Raw genomic sequence first — 23,348 nt, 5'->3', positions numbered from 1 at the left:
GGTGGACGGATTTCACGACTTCAAATTTAATTCTGAACAGGGTTTATGTTCTCAGAGGTAGAATGCAGTTAGTTATTTTTTAAAAAATCATAGAAAAAATTGTATTTCCTTAGAAAGTCTAATCCAAGTATTCAAGGGGTCGATAATATCTGCTATAGTATATGCTGATGTTAAGCTGCAATTCCAAATGGGATGTTAAACTTTCCTTTGATGTTGATTTTCTCACCAGACATAGTCTGGAGGGAATGCAGGATGGCATCCAGATTAGTTTACCTTCCTCTTGTTGAGCCAGATCTTTTCAGATGATGGTAACTTTGGCTTCTGAATAATTGTTAATATTGCAATCAATTCTATTTATAATGTCATGTTCATTACTGCCACCACTCATTGCAGAATTTAAAGCGCTTTAAAATGATGCTTCTCAATATTTGGCAACCTCTGCTCCACAAAAAGGCAATTAATGTGTTTTTTGCTTTTAGAAGACCAGTAAAATAAGTCGAAAGGTAGTAAACTTACCCTTTTGTCTTCTTTGTGGTCGAATGTCTTTGTGGTGAAAAAAAGCTTGATTGAAGAATTCTAAAATTCCAGTCGAAAAATGGGAGGCTTCATTTCGCAACACAAACATAGTTTATTAGTAGTTACAAAAGAACTTAAATCATAGAAGCATATAAATTACAAACACGTAACATGTGTTCACAAACACGCAGCATTCATGGCTGCTTTCCGTTCATTCTCGTTCTGACTCTTAAGTCTCTGGTTTTATTTTAGTCCTCAGTTCTCTTCAGTTCGTGAGGTTGCTCATCAGTGACATTCTCCCACCTTGAGTTCTGGAGGAACTCAACCTACTCTCACACATGTCACAATTGCACTCTATGAACAGGTCTCACAGTTTGTCCATTACGAGTGACAGTGACTTGAGGTAAGGATTCTGATTGTCTTTCTAGTGGAACATGACCTCTGGAGTCATCAATTCTAGTCATTGTCTTACAATCAGTAAGGGCTTTGCCTCTCATAACGGGACCTTCAAGATCATCTGACAGTTCTAAAGGATAAACACGTTGTATAGGTCTTGTTATGATGCCGGATTTTGTTTTCAGTTTTACAATTCTCGCAGTACCATCCTTTCCAGGTATGACTTCGACAACTCATACTATTGGCCGTTGCAGACGCTTCAGGTTATCAGAACTGAAGTGTACTGTATGTCCAATAAAAAATCGATTTGGAAATTCTTTTAGCAAGATTAGCATGTTTTATATATGCAAGATATTCTTATCGAAATCATTTTCGAAGATCTGCACATATTCTCGGCAAGTAAAGATGTCTTTTGTGCACATAAGTAGCATCAATGGTATCAATGTCTGGTACTCCACTTTCTTTGTTCTCCTGTAAGAACATCGAAGGAGAGAGAGCAATTAAGCCATTAGCATCTTCATACAAGTATGTCAAAGTTTATGAATTTATCAGACTTTCAGTATCGCACAACACTGTATTCAGTTCTTCATATTTAAGAGAAGTTTGACCTAATACTCCTCACAAAATCTGTTTAAACATGCCTATCAATCGCTCCCACCAAGGAGCCGATGCAGCGATGAATATCCATGTTATCTTCTTGTGTAGATTCAGCCTCTATCTTCTTAGTCAACTTTGCAGAGTTCACAGTGAGCTTTCACAAAATTACTTCCATTAACGGAATAAATAACAGTCGGGCTACCTCTGCGTGCTATAAATCTTCTCAATGAGCGCAGGAAGGCTTCCGCTGTTAAAGATGTTACAGTACAAAATCTGTAATCCGGACTCGTTGGGACTTCGGCTATTCCGGATTCTGGGTTTTTCCAGATTATAGATCATCAATTTAAATCTGGTAAGATGGCATGCAGAAATTATACAATTAAAAATATGAAACCGTAATTTATGAAATAAAGAGCAATTATGATCTAAAGGGTATCAAAATTTACAAAAAAAAAGCTTAATATTTATTTGTTTACCTTATTAAACATTTCTTCCAATGTAAGTTGTTTAAGTTGCTTCGTTTTTTGTGCTAATACTTTCTCTTTAATTCTATAAACAGACATAATTTCTTGTTTAGTTACAAAGTTCCACTGTTCAAGTCCTGTAATTGCTGTGTCGAGAATACCGACTAACTTGTCAATTGAAATTTTTTCATTTTCAATATCTCTCTGTCACTTTCTATCGGAAGCGTGCATGGGTAAACGCTTTACGCACATGCGAAGCGACGCACGCATGAAACGCGCATGCGTAAGCTTGTGGCTTTGAGGTCCGGATTATAGATCATTCCGGATAATGGACGTCCGGATTACAAACTTTGTACTGTATTAGCTCCATACACATTGCCCGATACACGGCGCACGTGAATAGAACTATCCAGGCCTTTGTTTTATTCCTCAAATACAGTGGCTTTGTGAGATTCACACCTGTAACTTCAAATACAGGAGCATCCTTTACTTTGTCTTTAGGCAAGAAAGTGGTTTTCGGTTCTGGATGATTCATTAATATTTGCACCCTTGGATGCCCAAGTTCATTATGTTTATATGCGATAAGCATATGCACAATTCTGTGCTTTGATGGCAATATTATTGCTAATTGAGAAATGTTCCTATCTTTTCTGCTGAAGATCTGTGTTCGTACTCTTATTAATCTTTTTTCGTCATATACACAATTCTGTGCTTTGATGGCAGTATTATTGGTAACCGAAAGTTTTTCCTATCTTTTCCACTGAAGATCTGTGTTCGTACTCTTATTAATCCTTTTTCATCAAGTACTGGACAAAGAGGTTTTATTCGCTGGTCATTTATTTCATCAGGAAATTCTTCTTGCTAGACAGTTAAAAAAAAAAAAAAAAAAAAAAAAAGAAGATAAGTTTGGCTTCGCTGATTTCTTTTATAGCTAGTTCACTAGAGCATGACGACATTTTAGATCTTAGATTAAGTTAAAATCTAAAAATCCAAGCAACTATTCTAATGAGTTTTCCGTATGATGAAATTCTATGGAAGATTACTTCAGTTGCTATGCATAAATGAGTTTTCATTATGTTTTTTTTTCTCATTTCATGAGTTATATCTTCATGATTATAGACTAGTTTTGATTTTGGCCATTCTTCCTGATTTTTCTTCAGCCAGTCAAGGCCTTCGCAGTATCTAACTGCCAAAAGTTGTTTGGCGGTGCAACCTCTTGATGGAAGGTCAGCTGGGATTTTTTTTCAGAAATATGTTTCCACGCGTTTGGATCCGTCAGTTTCCTAATCTCCCTGACTCTGTTTCCACAAAGACAGTGACAGGAATCTACTCTAGACTTCGATGCCAACAGATGAACTTCAACTCCAGAATTCGTCCCAGTTCTCAAGAAAACTGCAGCAGCTTACGCATTACTACTGGCATCATAGAAATTGTGAGTGCTGCAGAACTTCTTATTGTCCTTGCTGGAATGTATCCAATGTAGGAGGGAGATTTCTTTTAAGAGAATAAGGCCTTTATATGAATTCACAAAGTTTTGTTTTGTACTTTCATCGAATTCATTAGCCCAAGAAATTCTTATTTTCCATAGGTTCTGCAACAGTATTTTAGGATACAAGAAAACAGGACTCGCAATTCCAGTAGGATCAAATATTTTGTGTGTTACAGCGAGAATTGTCCTCTTTGATATTACATTCATTTCCAAATGGTCTAACCAATTCAAATCGAAAGTTAAATTATCTTTCTGATGTTCCATAATGGCCCCAATACAGGTGTAATTATTGGCTTCTGACTCCAAATTAATCTGTATAATTAGAACTTCGTTTCTTCAAGTAACGTTAATCCATATTTTAAATCAAAAATAATCTTCATTAAAGCTTTTAGCAAGCGGAAAAAACTCTTTAGAAAAACAACATCAATAATCTTTTGATGCCATTCCAAAAACAACAAAATTGAATAATCTTTTTATTGCCGTTCCAAAAACAACAAAAAACAAATAAAACGATATTAATCATTATTTAAAGTTAGTTTCTGCATAAGTTCAAGCCACAACAGTACTCCCTTCCCAGTAACTAAGTTATGGTAGAGCGTATTATTACCTTTAAAACATATTATTTACAAAAAATATTATTGATACATGAAAATGCTAATCCTGAAATCGCACAGGGGGGGGGGTGGGGAGGTTATTGTCCATTCTATATGCTACTGTTTCGCAGGAAACTTGTTAATTTTAAGAAGTACGTCTGCAGAAGCATTGACAAGTTGTCTTATTGACATTGTTGGTTGCTTCATAATAATGTCTGGTGTTTGCAAGAAATGTGCAGGCTCTAATCTATCAACAGACATTGTAACATCTGTGTGATTGATTTTTTACTTTAAAGTATTTTTGTTTTCTGTCAACAACTTGAAAAAGACCATCATAAGGAGATTCTAATTGCTTTTTAACTCTATCTTTGCGAATAAACACATGTGATGTTGTTTTCAAGTCTTGAGGGGTGAATATTTTTTGGACTATTTATCCGATACTGTTCTTGGTCCAATTTGTTCCATAGTTCTTTTTTAGCAGCTTGACAAAAATATCAGGTGGTGTAGGAGTTGTGCTATCTTGGAAAAATTCTCCAGGTAATCTTATATTTTTCCATAAACCATTTGAATAATGGTGTATGCAGAGTCTTTCTGTATAGCTGTGCATAAGCCAAGAAGAACAGTTGGAAGTGTTTCATTATAGGCCAGGGTATTGTGTGCCATAAGTGCGGTCTTTAGAGATCTATAGAGGCGCTTGGATCTTGCCATTTGCTTGGGTTGATAAGCCGTTGTATGTTGCAGTTTTTTCCACACATTATTGATAGGTAGTTGAACAACTCTGAACTAAACTGCGCTCCACGATCTGTGACTAGGCGACATGGCGTACCAAATCTTGAAATCCACTGAGAATAAAATGTTTTGGCAACTGTGTTTGCTGAAATGCTGTTAAGCGGAATCACTTACATCCAGTTAGAGTACCAATCAATACAAGTGAGACAGTAAATATTCCCATTTGAGGGTGGTAGGTGTCCAGTGAGATCAATATGCACTTCACAAAATCTTTCTGAAGGCAGTTGAAAATCATCGAAACTTGATTTTGTGTGTTAATTTTACTTTTTTGGCAAGCCATGCAAGATCGAGTCCAAAGCTGCACATCTTGGCCAAATAAATTTAGACGATAAGAGCTTTACAGATGACTTAATGCCAGGATGGGTTGCGTTATGCATTTGATGAAATATTTTCTTGCGACAACTGTCAGGGATATATGGTCTGATATTATTCGTTAAAGTTTCACACAACAAATACTTCCCAGAAGGTAGCGGATATTGCTTGAAGTTCAGGGAAATTGCTGGTATCTTCAAATTTTGCAAATATTTATCCATAATTTGTTCATCTGCAATTTTGTCATAGTCTATCAAAGAAATTTCTTCAATTCTAGATATTTACAACGATGTTGTCTCGACCTTCTATGTGCTGTATATCAGTTGAAAATTGAGAGATATATTGTAAATGTTTAAGTTGACTAGGTGATGCTTTTTCCGGCTTTTGTTTAAATGCAAAGATTATGGGTTTATGGTCTGTGAATATTTTAAAAGTTCTTCCTTCCACTAAAAATATGAAATGTTTGATGGAGAGGTAAATTCTTAGTAAATCTTTATCTTAAGTACTGTAATGCTTTTGTGCTTCGTTTAATTTTTTGAAATAAAATGAAATCCGTTTCCATCCGTTATCTTCAAATTGTTGAAGTATCGCTCCAATCGCCGCGTCTGAAACATCTGTATATAATGACAGAGGTAATTCAGGATTTGTGAATGATAATAAGAGCGTTGTATTGACTAAATCATCTTTGCATCGCTGAAATTGTTCCTTAGCTTCATCTGTCCACTGAATTTTCTGTTTATCTCTTTTTCGGGCTTGTAGGAGAGCAGTCGTGTAGGAGAGCTTGGTTTTTTGATGCATTTTTTAAATAGTGCTGATAAAAATTAATAAGGCCTAAGAATGTTCTGAGTTCGTGAATGGTTGTTGGAAGCTTGTAATTAACAATTGTAAACGCAACCTAACACAATAGTTTGAAATTTGTCAGGTAAAGGTCGTGATTCTTGAGGAGTAATTAAATAACGTAAGAATTCTATTTCTTGTGTGCCAAAGGTAGGTTTGGAAACATTAATGTGGAGTCCATAGGCATTTGTCTCTCAAACACTAGCTTCAAATGGATTCTGTGTTGTTCTTCACTAGCAGATGATATCAGAATGTCATCAAGTAGAGAAAAGTGAAATTTAGACCAGAAAGAATTGTATTTATAAATCCGTGAAACGTTGCTGGTGCATTCCTCAAACCAAAACCAAATCTCATGACATTAAATTCGTACAATCCAAAAGAAATAATAATAGCAGATTTATATCTGTTTTCTCCGGCAATGGGCATATGATAGTAGGCTTTAAATAAATCTCTTTTGGAATAAATAGTCGTACCTTTTAATTTATGATGGAAATACTCTATCCCAGGAATAGGATATCTATCAGGAACTGTTCCATCATTTAACTGTCTATAATCTCCACATGGGCAAAGAGTGCCATCTTTTTTTAGCATCGCATGAAGAGGACTTGTCCATTGAATACTTGAGGGTCCTTTTTATGTTATTGTTGTTGAACATGAATTGAAACTCTTGCTTACCTGTTGCAAACTTTTGAGGATTCAACTGTCTTGCTTGAGAATACACAGGTTGACCATCTGTTATAATATGATGTTGAACATTATGTTTTAAACCTGATAAGAGCAAATTTCGTTTGCATAAGTCTGGGTATTGTTTTAGAAGAGTATTAAATTTTGTTGAATGGTTTACTGTAATGATACCACTATTTTCACTGATGGAAGCAACTTCACCAGTTACCTTTGGTTGAGTTAATCCATCAATCAGTTTCTTGCCATGTAAATCAATTATTAATTTAAATTTGTTAAGGAAATCAGCTCCTAAAATTCCTTTATTAATATTGGCCACTATATATGGAAATTGGAATTCATGCCTAAGTCCCAAATCAAGTGTTTAACATTTTTATACCATATGGTTCGATTTCGGTACCATTCGCTGCATACAACTTAAAATCAGCGGATTGTTTGTCTTGTGCTGATGCAAGTAAAATGCTAACATCTGCATCGCTATCCACTAAGAAACGCACTTCCGATTTTCTGTCTCTGATAAAAAGCGAAATTGGCAACGCTCTGGACATTATTGGTAATAGAGCTTGCCACCTCTTCTACTGCGCATTGTCGTTTCCCTGATTGGAGGACCTATCAGTTGACCAACTTCACGGCTGAATATATATATCCTGATGACATTCGACAGAAACGGAAATGATAAAAACAATATTTTCTTTAGGATTAACTCTTTTCCTAGAAGTACTGGGTGATCGACTGCGGGACGGAGAATTGTTCCTAACTCCTGGTCTTGATATACACTGAAGTGACAAAAGTCATGGGATAGCAATATGCAAATATACAGATGGCATTAGTATCGCATAGAAAATGTATAAATGCGAAGTGCTTTGGCAGGGCTTTCATTTGTGTTCAAGTTATTCATGTGAAGAGGCTTTGACGTGATTATGGCCGCACGACGAGAATTAACAGACTTTGAACGCGGAATGGTAGTTGTAGCTAGACGCATGGGTCATTCCATTTCGGATATCGTTAGGGAATTCAACATTCCCAGATCCACAGTGTCAAGAGTGTGCCGAGAGTATCTAATTTCAGGCATAACATCCCACCATGGACAGCGCACCATGGCCGACCACCTGCACTTGCGATGTCTGCGTAGAATTGTCAATGTTCACAGACAATAAACACTGCGTCAAATAACCGCAGAAATCAATGTGGGACGTACGAGGGACGTGTCCGATAGGACAGTGCGGCGAAATTTGTCTTCCTTGGGCTATGCCAGCAGAAGACCGACTCGAGTGCCTTTACTGACAGCACGACATCGCCTGCAGCGACTCTCGTGAGCATATCGGTTGGTCCCTAAACGAATGGAAAACCGTGGCTTGGTCAGATGAGTCACGATTTCAGTTGGTAAGAGCTGATGGTAGGGTTCGAGTGTGGCGCAGACCCCACGATGCCATGGACCCAAGTTGTTAACAAGGCACTGTTCAAGCTGGTGGTGGTTCCATAATGGTCCGGGCTGTTTTTACATGGCATGGACTTGGTCCTCTGGTGCAACTGAACCGATCATTGACTGGAAATGGATACCTTTAGCTACTTGGAGATAACTTACAGCCATTCATGGACTTCGCGTACTCAAACAACGATGGGATTTTTATGGATGACAATGCGCCATGTCACCGGGCCACAATTGTTCGCGATTGGTTAGAAGAACATTCTGAACAATTCCAGCGAATGATCTGGCCACCTAGATCGCCCGACATGAATCCCATCGAACATTTACGGGACATCATCGAGAGGTCAGTTCGTGCCCAAAACCCTGCACCGCCAACACTTTCACAATTATGGACGTCTATAGAGGCAGCATGACTCAATATTCCTGCAGGGGACTTCCAATGACTTGTTAAATCCATGGCACGTCGAGTTGCTGCACTTCGCCGGGCAAAAGGAGGACCGACAAAATATTAGGAGGTATCCCATGACTTTTGTCACTTCATTGTATGATGAACAGTCATTTCGGCAATTTGCTGTTAGAGGAATTGAATTTTCATTAACAGTTCTGTATTCGAGCAATTACCAGCTGTTGATACACCCCAAATTTCTTTTAAAAGGCGTCAAATCTGAAATTTTATCAGCCATTGTGATATCACCCCTTTCTTCGTCCTCCCCCTCATAGAAAAATAATTCCACCTTCTTGTATTTTCAAACATTTACTGCACACACAAAGCTACACACTGTACTTGCTTTGGATGTACATATACTAAAATTGGAACGATACAGAGAAGATTAGCATGGCCCCTGCGCAAGGATGACACTCAAAATCGTGAAGCTTTTCACATTTTTAATTGGATCCAGTCCACCATCAGGCGCTACGGATTTGCTGTGAGGCTTTCAGAACATCTCCAAAGTTTATATGTCATCTATTTTGAACCATCTCTGGAATTTAGACGCAAGCAGTTGTCCATTGATCTTCATTATAAAATAATGTCACAAGCCGAACATCCTGTCCGACTCATAACATCTGATCAGCACTGATATATCTACCAAGCACGTCCTTCATGTATCCCACCTTTTGATCTTCGAATTCACTCACTGATTGAAGAATTCAACCTAAAAGATCTGCATCCCAAAGCTTTAACTTTTTCGGTATTGCTCCCTGGCAAGAAGGGAATATTCACCTACTTAACATTTTTGGAGAACTTAAGAAGAGTAGTACCAATGATGTCCAATATCAACAAATTTTTGTAGAGCATAGAAGCAGTCATTCTAACTATAAAGCAATTTTTACTGATAGCTCAAAGAATCATGATCATGTCGGGGCAGCTTTTGTTTGTGATAAAGAAATCAAGAGTAGTAAACTTCATAAGGCTGCTTCTGTCTTCACTGCAGAAATGTTTTCCATTTTGAATTCCTAAATCTTTATCTCTAAGTAGAATAGCAGAAAGTTCATCATCTACTCTCACTTTCTGAGTGCTCTTGAATCAATAAATATAAATACTAGCCACCCTTTGATCTTAGAAATTTTAAAGGCACACCTCCGTTTGAGAAACGCAGGTTATTCTATTGCATACTGCTGGGTGCCTGGACATGGTGGCATCAAAGGCAATGAAGTCGCCGATGTCGCAGTAAACTCTGCTGATATTACCTGAAAATGATTTCCCTTTTACAGACATACGGAATTACATCAGAACATAAATCTTGTCCAGGTGGCAAGAACTCTGGGAATGCCAGACACTGAACAAATTAAGGCAGGTAAAACCCAATTTGGAGTATTGGAAGTATAGAGAGGGAATCGAATGGAGGATGTACTGCTGACGCGCCTACGAATTGGTCACTGCAGACTGACACATCAGTATCTCTTGACACTAATCTCGTAAGATTTTTAAAAGGCATCTCTTTTTACCATATGATTTGAAGTTTTTTCCTTTTCTCTTGCTCTGCCTGTTGCTAGAGCATTTCTCAAAGTCGTTTCTCCATGCCTTCATCAGCATTACAGGTTCATTTCAACAACTCTTCTGATACAGTGTGCTTATGCATTTTGGATTTTATTCACCATTCATTTGGCGCATAATAACCTTCAAGGTTTTGTGCCATTAAAAGTCAACCAACCAAAGCTGCACACTATATCAATAAACTACACTGCGGTGAATTAGAATATTTACATTAAGAAGTACAAGTTAATTTCGTTTTCATTAATGGCTCCCACGAGCCTTCCCTATGACCTCTTTGTCAGTCTCTTTCTTGGAAACTAAACTTTTGGCGCCTCTGTGACTGAGTTAATGCCTTCTATACATCTTGTTGGTTGGCTTCACCCATATATCACAGCCATGATCGCCAATTTTGGTAATTCTTCGTCACTAAACAAGTATTATATTACGCATAGAGTCTGGCAATTTCTCTAACCATAACGTTTTAATTAAATTTTCGGACACATCCAATGTTGCAACAGATTTTAATTTTTGTAATAATTGACAGGGTTTCAAGTTGCCTTAATCTTATTCCTGTAAGAAGTTTTTCAATTCGAGTACTTTTGCTTTCCTTAAATAAATCTAGAAGCCTTGGTTTGGATTCTGAATATTTAGTAGCGGAGTTACTTATTACGATATCCCAGGTGTTCTCAACATATTTTGGTTCTAATTGTAATACTAAGTAGTTAAATTTCGCTTCTTCCGAAACAATTCCATTTATCTTAAACTGAGCCTCAACTTGGAGGGGGGGAAACGATTTTGGGGTGATCCAACCAAAATGGAGGAATTTTGACACTTACCTTACATAGTTCGTGTGCAAGATCTTTGACAGTTTTATCGTCTTCAGACATATACACTTAGAAATCAAAATTCCAAGTCACCAGTTATTGGCTCTTAACTCCAAATTAATCTTTATAATTAGAACTTCATTTCTTCAAAAAAAAATGTTAATCCACATTTTAAATCAAAAATAATCTTTATTAAAGCTTTTACCACCGTAAACAACTCTTTAGAACAATAACATCAATAATCTTTTGTTGCCATTCCAAAAACAACAAAATTGAATAATCTTTTTATTGCCGTTCCAAAAACAAATAAAAGGATATTAATCATTATTTAAGGTTTCTGTATAAGTTCAAGCCACAACATAATAGTTTCCTGTTTTAAGTTATCTCTCGGGTATGTAACCAACCTCGAAGATTGAACTTTCCTTCATACATTATTTCTCGAGATTTTTCAATGGACTGGATCGTCTCGGATTCATTATCAAAACTGGCAACAACGTTTTGTATGTGAAAGCTATGCAAGAGTTTAGCTACGGTCTCTGTATTCTATTGAGAATTTTTTATGTACTTTTGTAGATGGAATTCTATAACAGCTGCCAAAAGGACAGGTCTACTCATAACTCCTACCTTAGTATGATGAAATATTTCCCACCTCATTCCACCAAAAAATCCAATCCCTATCTTTAGGCTTTACACTGATCTGTAAGAAACCCTTCTTAATGTCTGCTATGGTAGCAAACGTGCCTTCACGAAATTTCAACAGAAGAGAAGGAATTAGTTCTATCAAATTCGGAGCACACTCCAAACACTGATTTAAAGAGGGAAATGTTTGTTTCTTCGCAGACGCGTCAAAAACCAGTCAAATTGGCGTTGAGCTATTTTTCTTTGATCACCGGTCCTATGCGGCAAATAGTGTCCATGGTCAGCAGCTACATTTTCTTTAACTTCTTCGATCACCCCTAAATTACACCAATCGTTAAAAACTGCATTGGATGAGGAAAATAAATTTTGCGGTAGAAGTTTCTGGTTGGTAGACTGTAAATGCTTCAAAGCTAAATCCTTGTGAGAGGGGAGTGGTAGATGATTCTCTGCCCACGGAAGTGCGACTTCGTAACGCCCCTCTTTGTTAAGAGATACAGAATTTTGGAACTGCGATTTTGCTTCCAAATCCCTTTCCTCTCTCGTCTTCTTTGTAACTGGGTCTGTTATTCTGATAACAGCAAGTCTCCACAGTTCTGAGAGCGTGGCATCATTAACAAGCAAATTTGTCACTATCATTGCAGAATTAGCATCAGTATCTAAAAATATAAGGTATCTTTAAAGTCCATCCTAACAGTGTTCCGATAGCCACTAGTCCGCAAGACAAATGTATTATTTTTCCATTAAAGAGTTTATCTGCTACGTCAGCCTCTATTGACAGATCAATTTCTAAAGCTTTATCTTTCCCAAGGATTAATTCATCTGTCATAACAATACCATTATCAGAAAGTTTTTTTTTTAACAAATGGTTCTGGTCTTGGAATAGGAATTTTAGAACAAATTTCTTGTTGGTCCAGGACTTCAAAATTGCAGTGGTAATCATTTACACTACTTAAGTATACCCATTATTGAAAATGCTTCTTAGAATGTTCTTTACCATCAAATAATTTCTGGTACTGCGTTTTCCTTATGACATGTTTATTCAAATAATATCATTGGGAGCCTGTATCGATGAGTGCACGAATTATTTTTCTTCCATTTGTACCATTTCCACGAATTACTTTTCCATTTGTACCTCATAATCTCACATACAACATCTGTAAAAGGACTTTACGTGTACATGTTCTATTACTTAATACTTTTATTACATTTTGTTTTACTTCCAAAGTATTTTCCCTTTGTTCATTACATTCCTTCAATTTTTCTTCATTGCACATATTTCTGCAATGTCTGCCTCAGCAGTTTTCGCAAATAATTTTAGACATGCAGTCTCACGTCCTATGCCCGATTCTACAGCATACAAAATAAAATGATTTCTTCGATAATAATTTTTCTTATCATCTAGTTGCATTTTTAACGCAGCTTTACATGCTCATAAATCATTACCCTTTCCGTAAAAAAAGCAGACAGTTAATTTATTTTTCACAGTGTCTGTGATGTCGAAAACTCCAATGGTAGTATGAATGTTTTGTGTTTCATTAGCAGATGGGGGGAGTGTAGAATGTTTTACCTTACTTTCGAAACCAAACCTTGCTTTACCAACGATATTCTCTCTTCCTCTAGTTTGGATTTTAGAAAGTTCATTAAGGCAGTAAGTTTATTTGATGATTTACTAGTTTCAAATAAGCCTATGCTTCTTTCACATGCTCTAATAACATCTTTCGGCAAACAAGATTCAACGAGAGAGTGTAGCATATGTTCTTCTTTGTCAGACGTGACGTGTAATGTCTTCAGTGCTCTCAAATGAGTTTCAATTTTATTGTACTGCTTCACAAATCATGTTGCTTTGTTTTGGCTCAATGAATTATTCAAAATTAAGCTCAACATTTCTCTTACATATATTTCTATGACAAGATCTTCCTTGCCGAATCGAGCTTGAAGACATTATATTATTTGGTAATAATCATCAGCCGATGGGGGAAAGAATCAGCGATATCTCTTGCACGTGATCCTTCAACAGTGGCTTGAAATAAATATTGAAATTTATCATAAGGTGGAATTTCTGGATCATTGAAAATTTTCTTAAATTGACCCCAGAAACCCAACCATTCCTTAAGATCATCACTGAATTTTTTAAATTCGATTTTTGGAAGTTTAAACATCCGGTTTTTAACTGTAGTATTAAGAGTGCTATTATTCCATGAATTAGTATTACTCGATATTTTCCGAACCTTAGTTTTTCCAATATGAAAATTCTCTTAATTTATTTCACCAGTGTACTTCAAATTACTAAGAACATTATCACAAGACAATGTAAAAAGCCTCAAATCCATAAGCTCATATAGTGATCTCTCAGTACTCTGAACTAACTCAACTTCAGTTTTGCCCTATCTTGTGTAGTTTTCCCCCGGCTGCCAAGAAATTTCCAGTATCTTCAATATCTCGAAATCGCAGGAAAGCATACAGTTACAGTTACATAGAGATTGGATCAAAATATTGCCAGGTTTGTTAACTTTTGGCAGTTGCAAAATCTGGAGATAAAAATTAATCATCAAAACTGTCGCCAGCTTGGCCTTTTTGTCTCCAATTTGGCAAAATAGCCATTTGCCTGAATGATAAATGGACTTCTGCTGCAGTCTTATTTTTCTGGCGATGTTTAGTATTTGTGTGACCTTTCATGTTACGTTATAGAAGAGACACTACAATTTACATATAATTTAAATAAAATTATTTATAAATATATACAAAATTTGTAACAATATTGTTGTTTATTTATGTTTTTCGTCATTTTTAATGAAACTTGTATTAAGAGAGACTACTGTACATTATTTTCTACTTACTGATTTGTTACTTTATTTATGCCTCCATTTTCTTGATTCATGTTTTGGAATTCATAAGATATTTTACTTTCTGCTTATTTATTTGAAATTGAATATTATAGTTTGGAGAACCATTTGTATCTCTTTAAATTTTTTATTGCGTTAGGTACATGTTCCTTTCGATCAGAAACAGGTTCTGCATTCATTCAAGAGCTATGCAGATGTCTGGAGGAATACAGCAGCAAAATGCCTTTCCATCGCATATTAACTCTAGTTTCTTATTATCTTGCCTATTATTTTGAAAGTCGCACTAACGACAAAAAAAGTTCTAATAAAAAGCAAATGCCATATATTTCTTCTAGATTAACTGAAATAATATCTTTTGGAAGAAAAATGTGAGTATTGAATATTTTATTTATAAAATGCATTCATTATGAGAATGCTTAAATTTATAACGTTTACTATTTTATTTTGCTGTATAAAATTATGTTTACATATGTAATGTTGAATTATTGAAGTATGAGCTACATAAAAGTAAAAATTGCAAGATTAAAAAAAAGGGAGAATAAAGTGTAAAATGAATTTTGCAAAGAAAAGACACATATATTGAAATAATTATGTGAAGAAAAGTGCATTGTGGCTGGCATGAGTGGCAGGTGCCATAACGGTCAGTACAGTTCGCTCTATCAGTCCTCTGTGAAAAATCATGGTGGACACTCGTGTACAGATCGCATGTCTGATGGTTGATAGCAATGAATCAGGCGCTGTGGTAGCTGATTTGACAATCGCTCTGTACTCCTAATCTTCTGTGGCCGTAGGTTGGCTGCTACCATCATAACACTGAAATCTGCCATTGTACACCCATTCTGGCCAGCATCTTCTAATTGCTGCATCGCTTCGACTCAAATGACGAGCAATTCTCTGATTTGCACAACCTGCCTCTTTCAGTCCAATGATATGACCTCTTTCAAACTTTGACGGTTGCTCATAATGAGCTCGAATCCTGTGGCGAGGCATTTTTTCAGTTGCTGAAAGGTATCTTAACTCGCAATGCAACAGAAATTTTTAACAACAGTTTAAGAACAGCTCCTTATATACATCTGCTAGATATGCAGTTCCGATGCGCTGGAGATTCATTCATTGGACACCAAATTTTAATCATTTGCATATTTGGTCCAAACATTTATACATATGAAATTTCAAAGCAATCAGATGATTCCTTCTTGATGCGTCAATTTTTTTTGTTATAGAGTGTATTTGCAGCAACATTCTGCATTCTTAGCTCCTTTGTTTGGACCTATAGGTTTGGAAGGTTCTCCATCAGCTATCCACATCTTGCATGTTCTGACCCAGTGTATTCTGTTGTAGCAATAATTGCACTTGCCATTGTTTTTCTTGTTAGGCGCTGGTTTCTGCTTAAATTTTGAATTTGCCGTAAATGCTTTCTGATTAATAGTTTCTACAAAATTTGGATCTTTCCTTAATTCTCTTTTATGGATACACAATTCTGTGATTAATTTGTCCAGCTAATAATAAAGCTAAGATTAAAGATTGTAATAATTTTGAAACTATGATTTTGTAATAATTTTGAAACTATGATTTGAACTAGTTATCTTTAATAAATATATATTCACACAGTTAACTAATTAATATACAGTTCTCTTTTCATTAATAGAAGTAACCAACTAGATTTCAAATTATAACTGGGAGGAAGAGTATCTCAAATTTTACAAATTAACAGTATTTCTGAGAGCGATCATCGTTTGATCAAGTATCCGAGTTCAACAGAGGAAGGATAGTGGCCTTCCAATAGTGTGGATTATCGTTCAAGGAAATCGGTAGTCGTGTTGGACGAAACCAAAGAACTGGAATGCGGTTATGTGACCGTTGGATGCAGGAGGGTACAATGGACCAACGTGTTCGATCGCATCCACCTCAGTGTACCATTTCACATGATGATAGGAACATTGTTCGCATGGCAGTGACGGATCGCTCGGTCACATCATGAACCATAGCACAGCACATTCAGTCTGTAACGCATCATCCAAAGTCTGCGCGTACCATTCGACGCCGTTTACAGCAGAGTGGTCTGTCCGCAAGACGTCCATTGCTTCGTCTACCCTAGATGCAGAACCAAAGACGTCTCCGCCGCCAATGGTGCGATAAAAGAAGGATGTGGACGGAATGGAAGGAAATTGTCTTTACTGACGAGTCACGCTTCTGTCTGCAACACCACGATGGTTGGATTCGAGTCTGGAGACACCGTGGAGAGAGGATGCTGAACAGCTGCATTATGCACAGTCACACTGGTCCTGCACTGGGTATTATGGTATGGGGCGGTATTGGATATCACTTTCGCACTCCTCTAGTACGCATTGCCGGTACTTTAAACAGCCAGCGCTACATCTCTGAAATGTTGGAGCCAGTTGTCCTTCCTTACCTTCAGGACTTGCAAACAGTCATATTTCAACAGGACAATGCGCAACCACACTTGGCACGCATTGTCCAAGGGTTCTTCATCAATCATCGGATTGAATTGCTTCCCTGGCCGGCTCGCTGTCCAGATCTTTCACCGATAGAAAACATTCTGCCATTGGCAACGTGTGCAAGCTGCTTGATCTGCTGTACCCCAAGAACACACCCAAGTCTCTTTGAATCAATGGCAGCAGTGATATTCAACAATGGCAGCTATTCTGGCTACTGATTCTGGAAGGAACCACACTTCACAGAAGTCTATAAATTTAATCATTTGATACTTTGTCAACATGTTATCTACTAAATAAATTTTGTTGTGATATCTCTTGTCTTTCTTGGTGTTGCAATTTGGGTGGCCAGCAGTGTATATAGAAATATTTTTTAACAATATGATAATGTTCTGTAGATGTAATTTAGTTGCTATTTTACACAGGGATGTAATAACTAATATACATGCTCATAAAATATGGCGTCACTTTATCCTTTCTGTCATTCCTGTTTATCCTTTTCAAGGTATAATGATAAAATATTTATGTATCTGTCATTACTGTATTGTTAAAATAGATGTTAAAATATCTACTATTTGTGTGTCATTTCTATCAAAATATGTGAAGTATCTTTTTCTATGTAATTAAATTATTATTTTAATCAAATGAATGAATTTTGTTTTAAATATTTGTTGGTTAAGAGAAATACAAGCAGTGTTTAAAGTTTGCTGAAATTAATTTCAATAATGAACTGTATATGTCTTTATAATTGATAAAATTTGTTTATGCCTTCTAAACTTCTGTAAGAGTGATTTAATAGCAATTTTATAATCACATTAATTTTTAATGAAACGAAACACAACTTTATCTTATTTTTATAAAATGTGCTATCATCTGTGAAAAAAATATAGGTAGTTTGTTTTTGATTTCAACTGAAAATTTCTTTATTTTTAATTTCAACAAATTATCCTAGCATTCTAAAAGAACAATGAATGATCACTGCAGTTTTTAAATATTGAAGAAAATGTTAATTTGGTATTCAAAATGTGCTGCATCTTATCTATTGAAATCAGTGCTCTATAAAGTGAAATTTGTTCACTTACCAATGTTGATATTGTGGGTCTGCCAAAGTCCTAAAACTTTTTTTTTCTTTATTTCATGAGTCCCCCTTACCAGGATCAAGAAGGAGGTGTTCCTGTTAGAGAAAACAGATCAAGGTAATAAATGTTGTTTTATATTTTTATTAGCCTGTTATTTTATTATCAATATTAACTTCATTATTTTGTTTCATAAAAATTCAAATACATAATGACTAAAATCTTCAATATTTATAATCCAATTTCTTTTTCTTGACTGATTAAGTTTCTGAAATTTTTATGGTAGTGAGCACTTATGTGATGTTTCACGGAGTATTTAATAGCATATTTATAAAGCTTCATGAAGTGTATTACATGCAAGTGATTTTTGATTTGTATGAAATTTGATATGCAGTTGTCAATTCACTGTTAACTGACTAAGTGATATGAAAGAGTTCAAGTTCCATGAATACTTAATTTTCAGTTTCCCTTTTAAAATATCTCATTTGTCTAAAATAATTTTTGCCAGTTTTAAACATATAAATGTGTAATTTTGGTAACATTATTTTGTTATACCATAAAAATAGAATTTGCAAAGTGGTAGAGGGAGTAAATCAAAGAAATATAAATATATTTCACTGTCTTTTTCCTTTTTCTTTCCTTTCTTTTTTCTTCTACCCTGCTTTTTTTATATGGAGATTCATTTTAATTTATTATTAATAAATAGAATATATTTTGTGCAAAACAGAATATTTATCTATAAATATATATTTTTTTAATTTTATGTGAAAGATTTTAACTTTGTCTCTTTGTAAGACATGAAGAAATTCCAACTTTGTCTATTTATAAGACGTAAAAAAATTCCAACTTTGTCTATTTATAAGACATGAAGAAATTCCAAAAGAAAATGTCTGTCTCGTAAATGCTTCATCAGACGTCACTCTTTCATCATAAAAGTTCGCAAAAATTAGCTTATCATCTTAAACTGTTGATAATTAATTGTTAAATTTAAGTTCTATTATTATGGATAGAAAGACGTTGATAATTAATTGTTAAATTTAAGTTCTATTATTATGGATAGAAAGACTAGTAATAGCAAATTCATCCTTTAATTTCTGTCATACTTCTGATTTTATCAAAAAATAAATTCACTTAAAATGCAAAATTATCATGTTTTTCATGTGAAAATTCGCAATTAAAAATTTCTGAAGGAAGAATATGCTGCTTGATTGTGGATTAAATGATGTGTGAATATTATAGCCTTTAATTATGAATATTTTTGTTATATTGTAATTATTATTTTGTTTTTTTATTATTTTTGCCATTTTATAATAATTATTATTATTATGTTATTTTTGTATTATTATAAATCAATTACAGTTATTGTTTGCTGGTGAACTGGAATATTCTAAAGTTCTTGGAATATGTGCATTTTAAGAAAGAACAGGAATTTAGAACTGTATATAATTATTTTGTCGGTTATAACGCTTCTTTGTTATTAGAGTTATAATTACATGTATAGAATATTTAGGCCTATTGTGTTTGATAGAATTGGTAAATGTCTTTTCTATATTTGATACAGAGTTTAGTGTTTTGTTTTTGCAAACACTAAATAAACACCTGAGGATGTTTTGTAGCTTTTTATAGAATCTGGAATTATAATAGCCTCTTAAATTTGTACAGAATAACTTCTGTATATCATGTCCATCACTATTGGGTACAAGTTCCTGTTTTCGAGTAGATGTTCTTCACTACGAGTATTTTAAGCATTGTGAAATATTACAGCCAATTCAACATTGAGCTGATTCATTTTATTTGCTGGCAAATCGGAATACAGTCAAAAGTCTTTAATCCGGATTCGTCGGGACTTTGGCGATTCCTGATTATTGATTTTTCCGGAATATAGATCATCAGTTTAAATCTGGTAAGATGGCATGCAGAAATTATACAATTAAAAATATGAAACCGTAATTTATGAAATAAAGAACAATTATGATCTAAAGGGTATCAAAATTTACAAAAAAAAAAAGCTTAATATTTATTTGTTCACTTTATTAAACATTTCTTTCAATGCGCGCATGCGTAAAGCATACATTACGCATAGTCGAAATTAGAAAATTGCAACCAGAAAACTATTTGATGTGTATTTGTGATATATATAATGAATTTGATTTAAATCATATCAGAGTACATCGAGATGAAACATTACATTTACTAATGAACTATAAGCCGAATAAAATAAAAACATCTGCCCTGAAGATAAGGATAGTGCTGACAGATCAACTTCCAGTTCATTGCCCGCCACGTTCCCCTCCCACGCAGAGCAGCATGAAATTGATAAACAGATTTTGGAATGGTTAGCGAAACAAAGGATATGCCTTTATCCATTTTTTGCAGCAATTCCATTTTTTGCAACACTTTTTGTTTGATGGACATCGAAACATTCTTTCGTTTTGTAGATCCTTTGGCAGTATCCAGCATCAGAAATTCTATTTGACATGATCGAAAGTTTAAGCTTACTTTTATAAAATTGCTCTAACAGTCTGCAAAAAATAATAAGCCGAATCCAATTCAAAGATTAAGGAACAACGCAATCTGCAACATTACCTAAAATAGATAATTAGATAATTTTAGCATAGCTTATACCGTCCGTTATACATTAAACGCGCATGCATAAACGTACTATGCGCATGCGTAAAGGTATTACGCGCATGCGAAAAATATTATGCGCATGCGTGAACGCATTTTGCGCTGACGCATGCGCAGAAAATTTGTAGCTTTGAGGTCCGGATTATAGATCATTCCGGATTATGGGCGTCCGGATTAACGACTTTCGACTGTATAATTTAAATGTTGACTGTAACTTTTGACTGTATACTATAAATGTATAATGAAAAATTATTTGCAGTATTTGAAACATGTACATTTATATAGTATGATTGCTTGGTAAGTATACTAACTGTAATGAAAAATTAGATGCAAAAATCAGAAGCATTTAAAACGTGCATTGGTGTAAATGATTTGTATATAATACGTACTGAATAATTTTTGTATTTCGTGTTTATTACAATTGGGTATTGGTTCCTGTTTTTCTGTATATATTTTTAATTACTTGAAGAAACTGGGCACTATAATAGCCTTTTATAAGCATGATTAGGTATATTATATGTAATGGAATCAATTATAGCATTTATTTTATTTATTTATTTTATTTTTATTTATTTATTTATTTAGAAAAATTATTTGCATTTAAAAAAACATGTACATTTATAGTATAATTGATTGGTAAATGCTTTCTGTTTTTGTCTAGAGGTATTGATTGGATGTCAGTAACCGGTCTGCATGTTTCTTGTTTCGGAATAAAATCAATTAAAATTTTGAAAATTTTTTTGATGGGTTATTTGTTAATGGGAAGATTTTTCCCTTGAGGGCATTCAGTTTTAACTAATTTTCTGAATATTAATTGTCAAAATTTTATATTTTGTATTGAATGAAATGAGAGATATGATTTTAAATTTCAAATCGCTTGCATATTCTTTTATCAGATTTTTTTTTCTCTCTTTTTTGTATTTATCTATGTGAGTTTTACATTTTTGCTATTACATATACAAGGATTACAAATACAAACGTTTTTACAATATTAGGATTTATAGATAGTTGTGAGAGGTTTAATCAATTTTTGAAAAGAGGGACAGTTTTTAACATAAATGTTACATCATAATTGAGTACCTGCCTGATTGAACTAACAGAAAATTCTCGAAATGGAAGAAAATAAATCAAGAAAGGAATTATTCACATTGTTAGAAAAATAAACTGTCTTTTAATGCCCGGCTTTCTTCTGTACTTTCCATCAACATTTTCCAGTGGTGATGTAAACACAATTTTATGGATCCAAGATTTTTTTTAATTGATTTTAATTCTTACCACATGACTTGAAAGTATATGGTTTTATAATCTTTCCCCCCTTTTATACAATCTAAAGGGGGGATATGTTTTCATACATAAAAAGACATATTTTCTGAAATTTAGCCAGTACTTAAGTTTCTATGATATTCAAGTATTTGTAATGAATTTAAATTTTTTGAAGCATTTTCTTTGAGGACCAGTTGAAAAATATCCAAAATCCTTGAAAAAGAATTTGAATATTAATTCTCAAAGGAAAAGCACAACTTTCATTTCTTGCATTTGACTTGACAAATGCAGGAAATGAAAGTCTATGAATGTCTTTCCTGATAATGAACTTCAAAGTATATTTCAGACTGCATGTTAGAAAACATCTGCAGATTACTTATGGTAATTTGCTATTTTTCTTTTATAATTATTGACATAGGATATATGATATTAAATTAAGTATATTTTCAAATGAAATTTTTTTTTTATCTTTCTTAGAATATTACTTGAGGGAATTTGTATGCCTGATTATCCTCAACTTAATGAACCAATGGATTCTCTTCATTATCAAATTGAAGCTAAAAATGTTGACTTTTTATCCTTCTGTCAGGTAAAAATTTTAATATGCCTACGCCTTAACTATATACACTGAAGTGACAAAAGTCATGGTATGCCTCTAAACGTAACTAACCTAACCGCGTTCTAAGATACCGCTGATATTTCAGCAAACTTCTGAGTATTAAGTTTAAAGATTCAACTATCTGCCGAGGCAAGCACACAGGCCGAAACGCGTGGTTCTTCAATTTCTACCTAGCCACCTCCACGCTCGTGAAGCAAGAAAGCACACTATCGAACTCGTTTCCCTTCTATTTAACTCAGATTACTTCCGCTGACAATTTGAATACTTTGCGCGTTCTACTAAAATTTACATACTCTGGCATTGGCAATTCCAGGGGAAAGTAAAGCTTGACAGGAAAGATAGTTTAAACGTAAAATAAATGTTACTTAAAATAAATATAAACCCTACAAGAATGACTGCTTCTATGCTCTACGAAAATTTGTTGATATTGGACATCATTGGTACTACTCTTTTTAAGTTCTCCAAAAATGTTAAGTAGGTGAATATTCCCTTCTTGCCAGGGAGCAATACCGAAAAAGTTCTTTGGGATGCAGATCTTTTAGGTTGAATTCTTCAATCAGTGAGTGAATGCGAAGATCAAAAGGTGGGATACATGAAGGACGTGCTTGGTAGATATACCAGTGCTGATCAGATTTTATGAGTCGGACAGGATGTTCGGCTTGTGACATTATTTATAATGAAGATCAATGGACAACTGCTTGCGTCTAAATTCCAGAGATGGTTCAAAGTAGATGACATATAAACTTTGGAGGTGTTCTGAAAGCCTCACAGCAAATCCGTAGCGCTTGATGGTGGACTGGATCCAATTAAAAATGTGGAAAGCTTCACGATTTTGCGTGTCATCCTTGCGCAGGGACCATGCTAATCTTCTCTGTATCGTTCCAATTTTAGTATATGTACATCCAAAGCAAGTACAGTGTGT

At 34.7% G+C, this 23,348-nt stretch overlaps 1 protein-coding gene and 2 non-coding genes across 6 annotated transcripts in view; 2 read left to right on the top strand and 1 right to left on the bottom strand.

Annotated features, from left to right (window-relative positions):
* Window positions 1–23,348, top strand: part of LOC118190910 (caspase-7-like) — a 112,745-nt gene that overhangs the window by 70,229 nt on the left and 19,168 nt on the right. For all 4 annotated transcript variants that reach the window (XM_085814684.1, XM_085814687.1, XM_085814685.1 and 1 more), the window contains exons 7-9: window positions 14,524–14,752; window positions 17,983–18,036; window positions 22,285–22,396. In XM_085814684.1, the coding sequence (XP_085670810.1) occupies window positions 14,524–14,752; window positions 17,983–18,036; window positions 22,285–22,396 (395 nt within the window). The remainder of the gene's footprint in view (window positions 1–14,523; window positions 14,753–17,982; window positions 18,037–22,284; window positions 22,397–23,348) is intronic.
* LOC118190911 (U6 spliceosomal RNA) lies at window positions 8,884–8,990 on the top strand. Its single transcript, XR_004758494.1, has one exon. It is a non-coding gene; the product is annotated as a U6 spliceosomal RNA (small nuclear RNA).
* On the bottom strand, window positions 23,235–23,341 carry LOC118190912 (U6 spliceosomal RNA). The gene has a single exon (XR_004758495.1). It is a non-coding gene; the product is annotated as a U6 spliceosomal RNA (small nuclear RNA).

This window comes from Stegodyphus dumicola, chromosome 4 (genome assembly GCF_044657685.1).
Source record: "Stegodyphus dumicola isolate Sdum_Otavi_A_Nest chromosome 4, ASM4465768v1".
Lineage (NCBI taxonomy): Eukaryota > Metazoa > Arthropoda > Arachnida > Araneae > Eresidae > Stegodyphus > Stegodyphus dumicola.
This window is presented reverse-complemented; position numbering and strand designations above follow the sequence as displayed.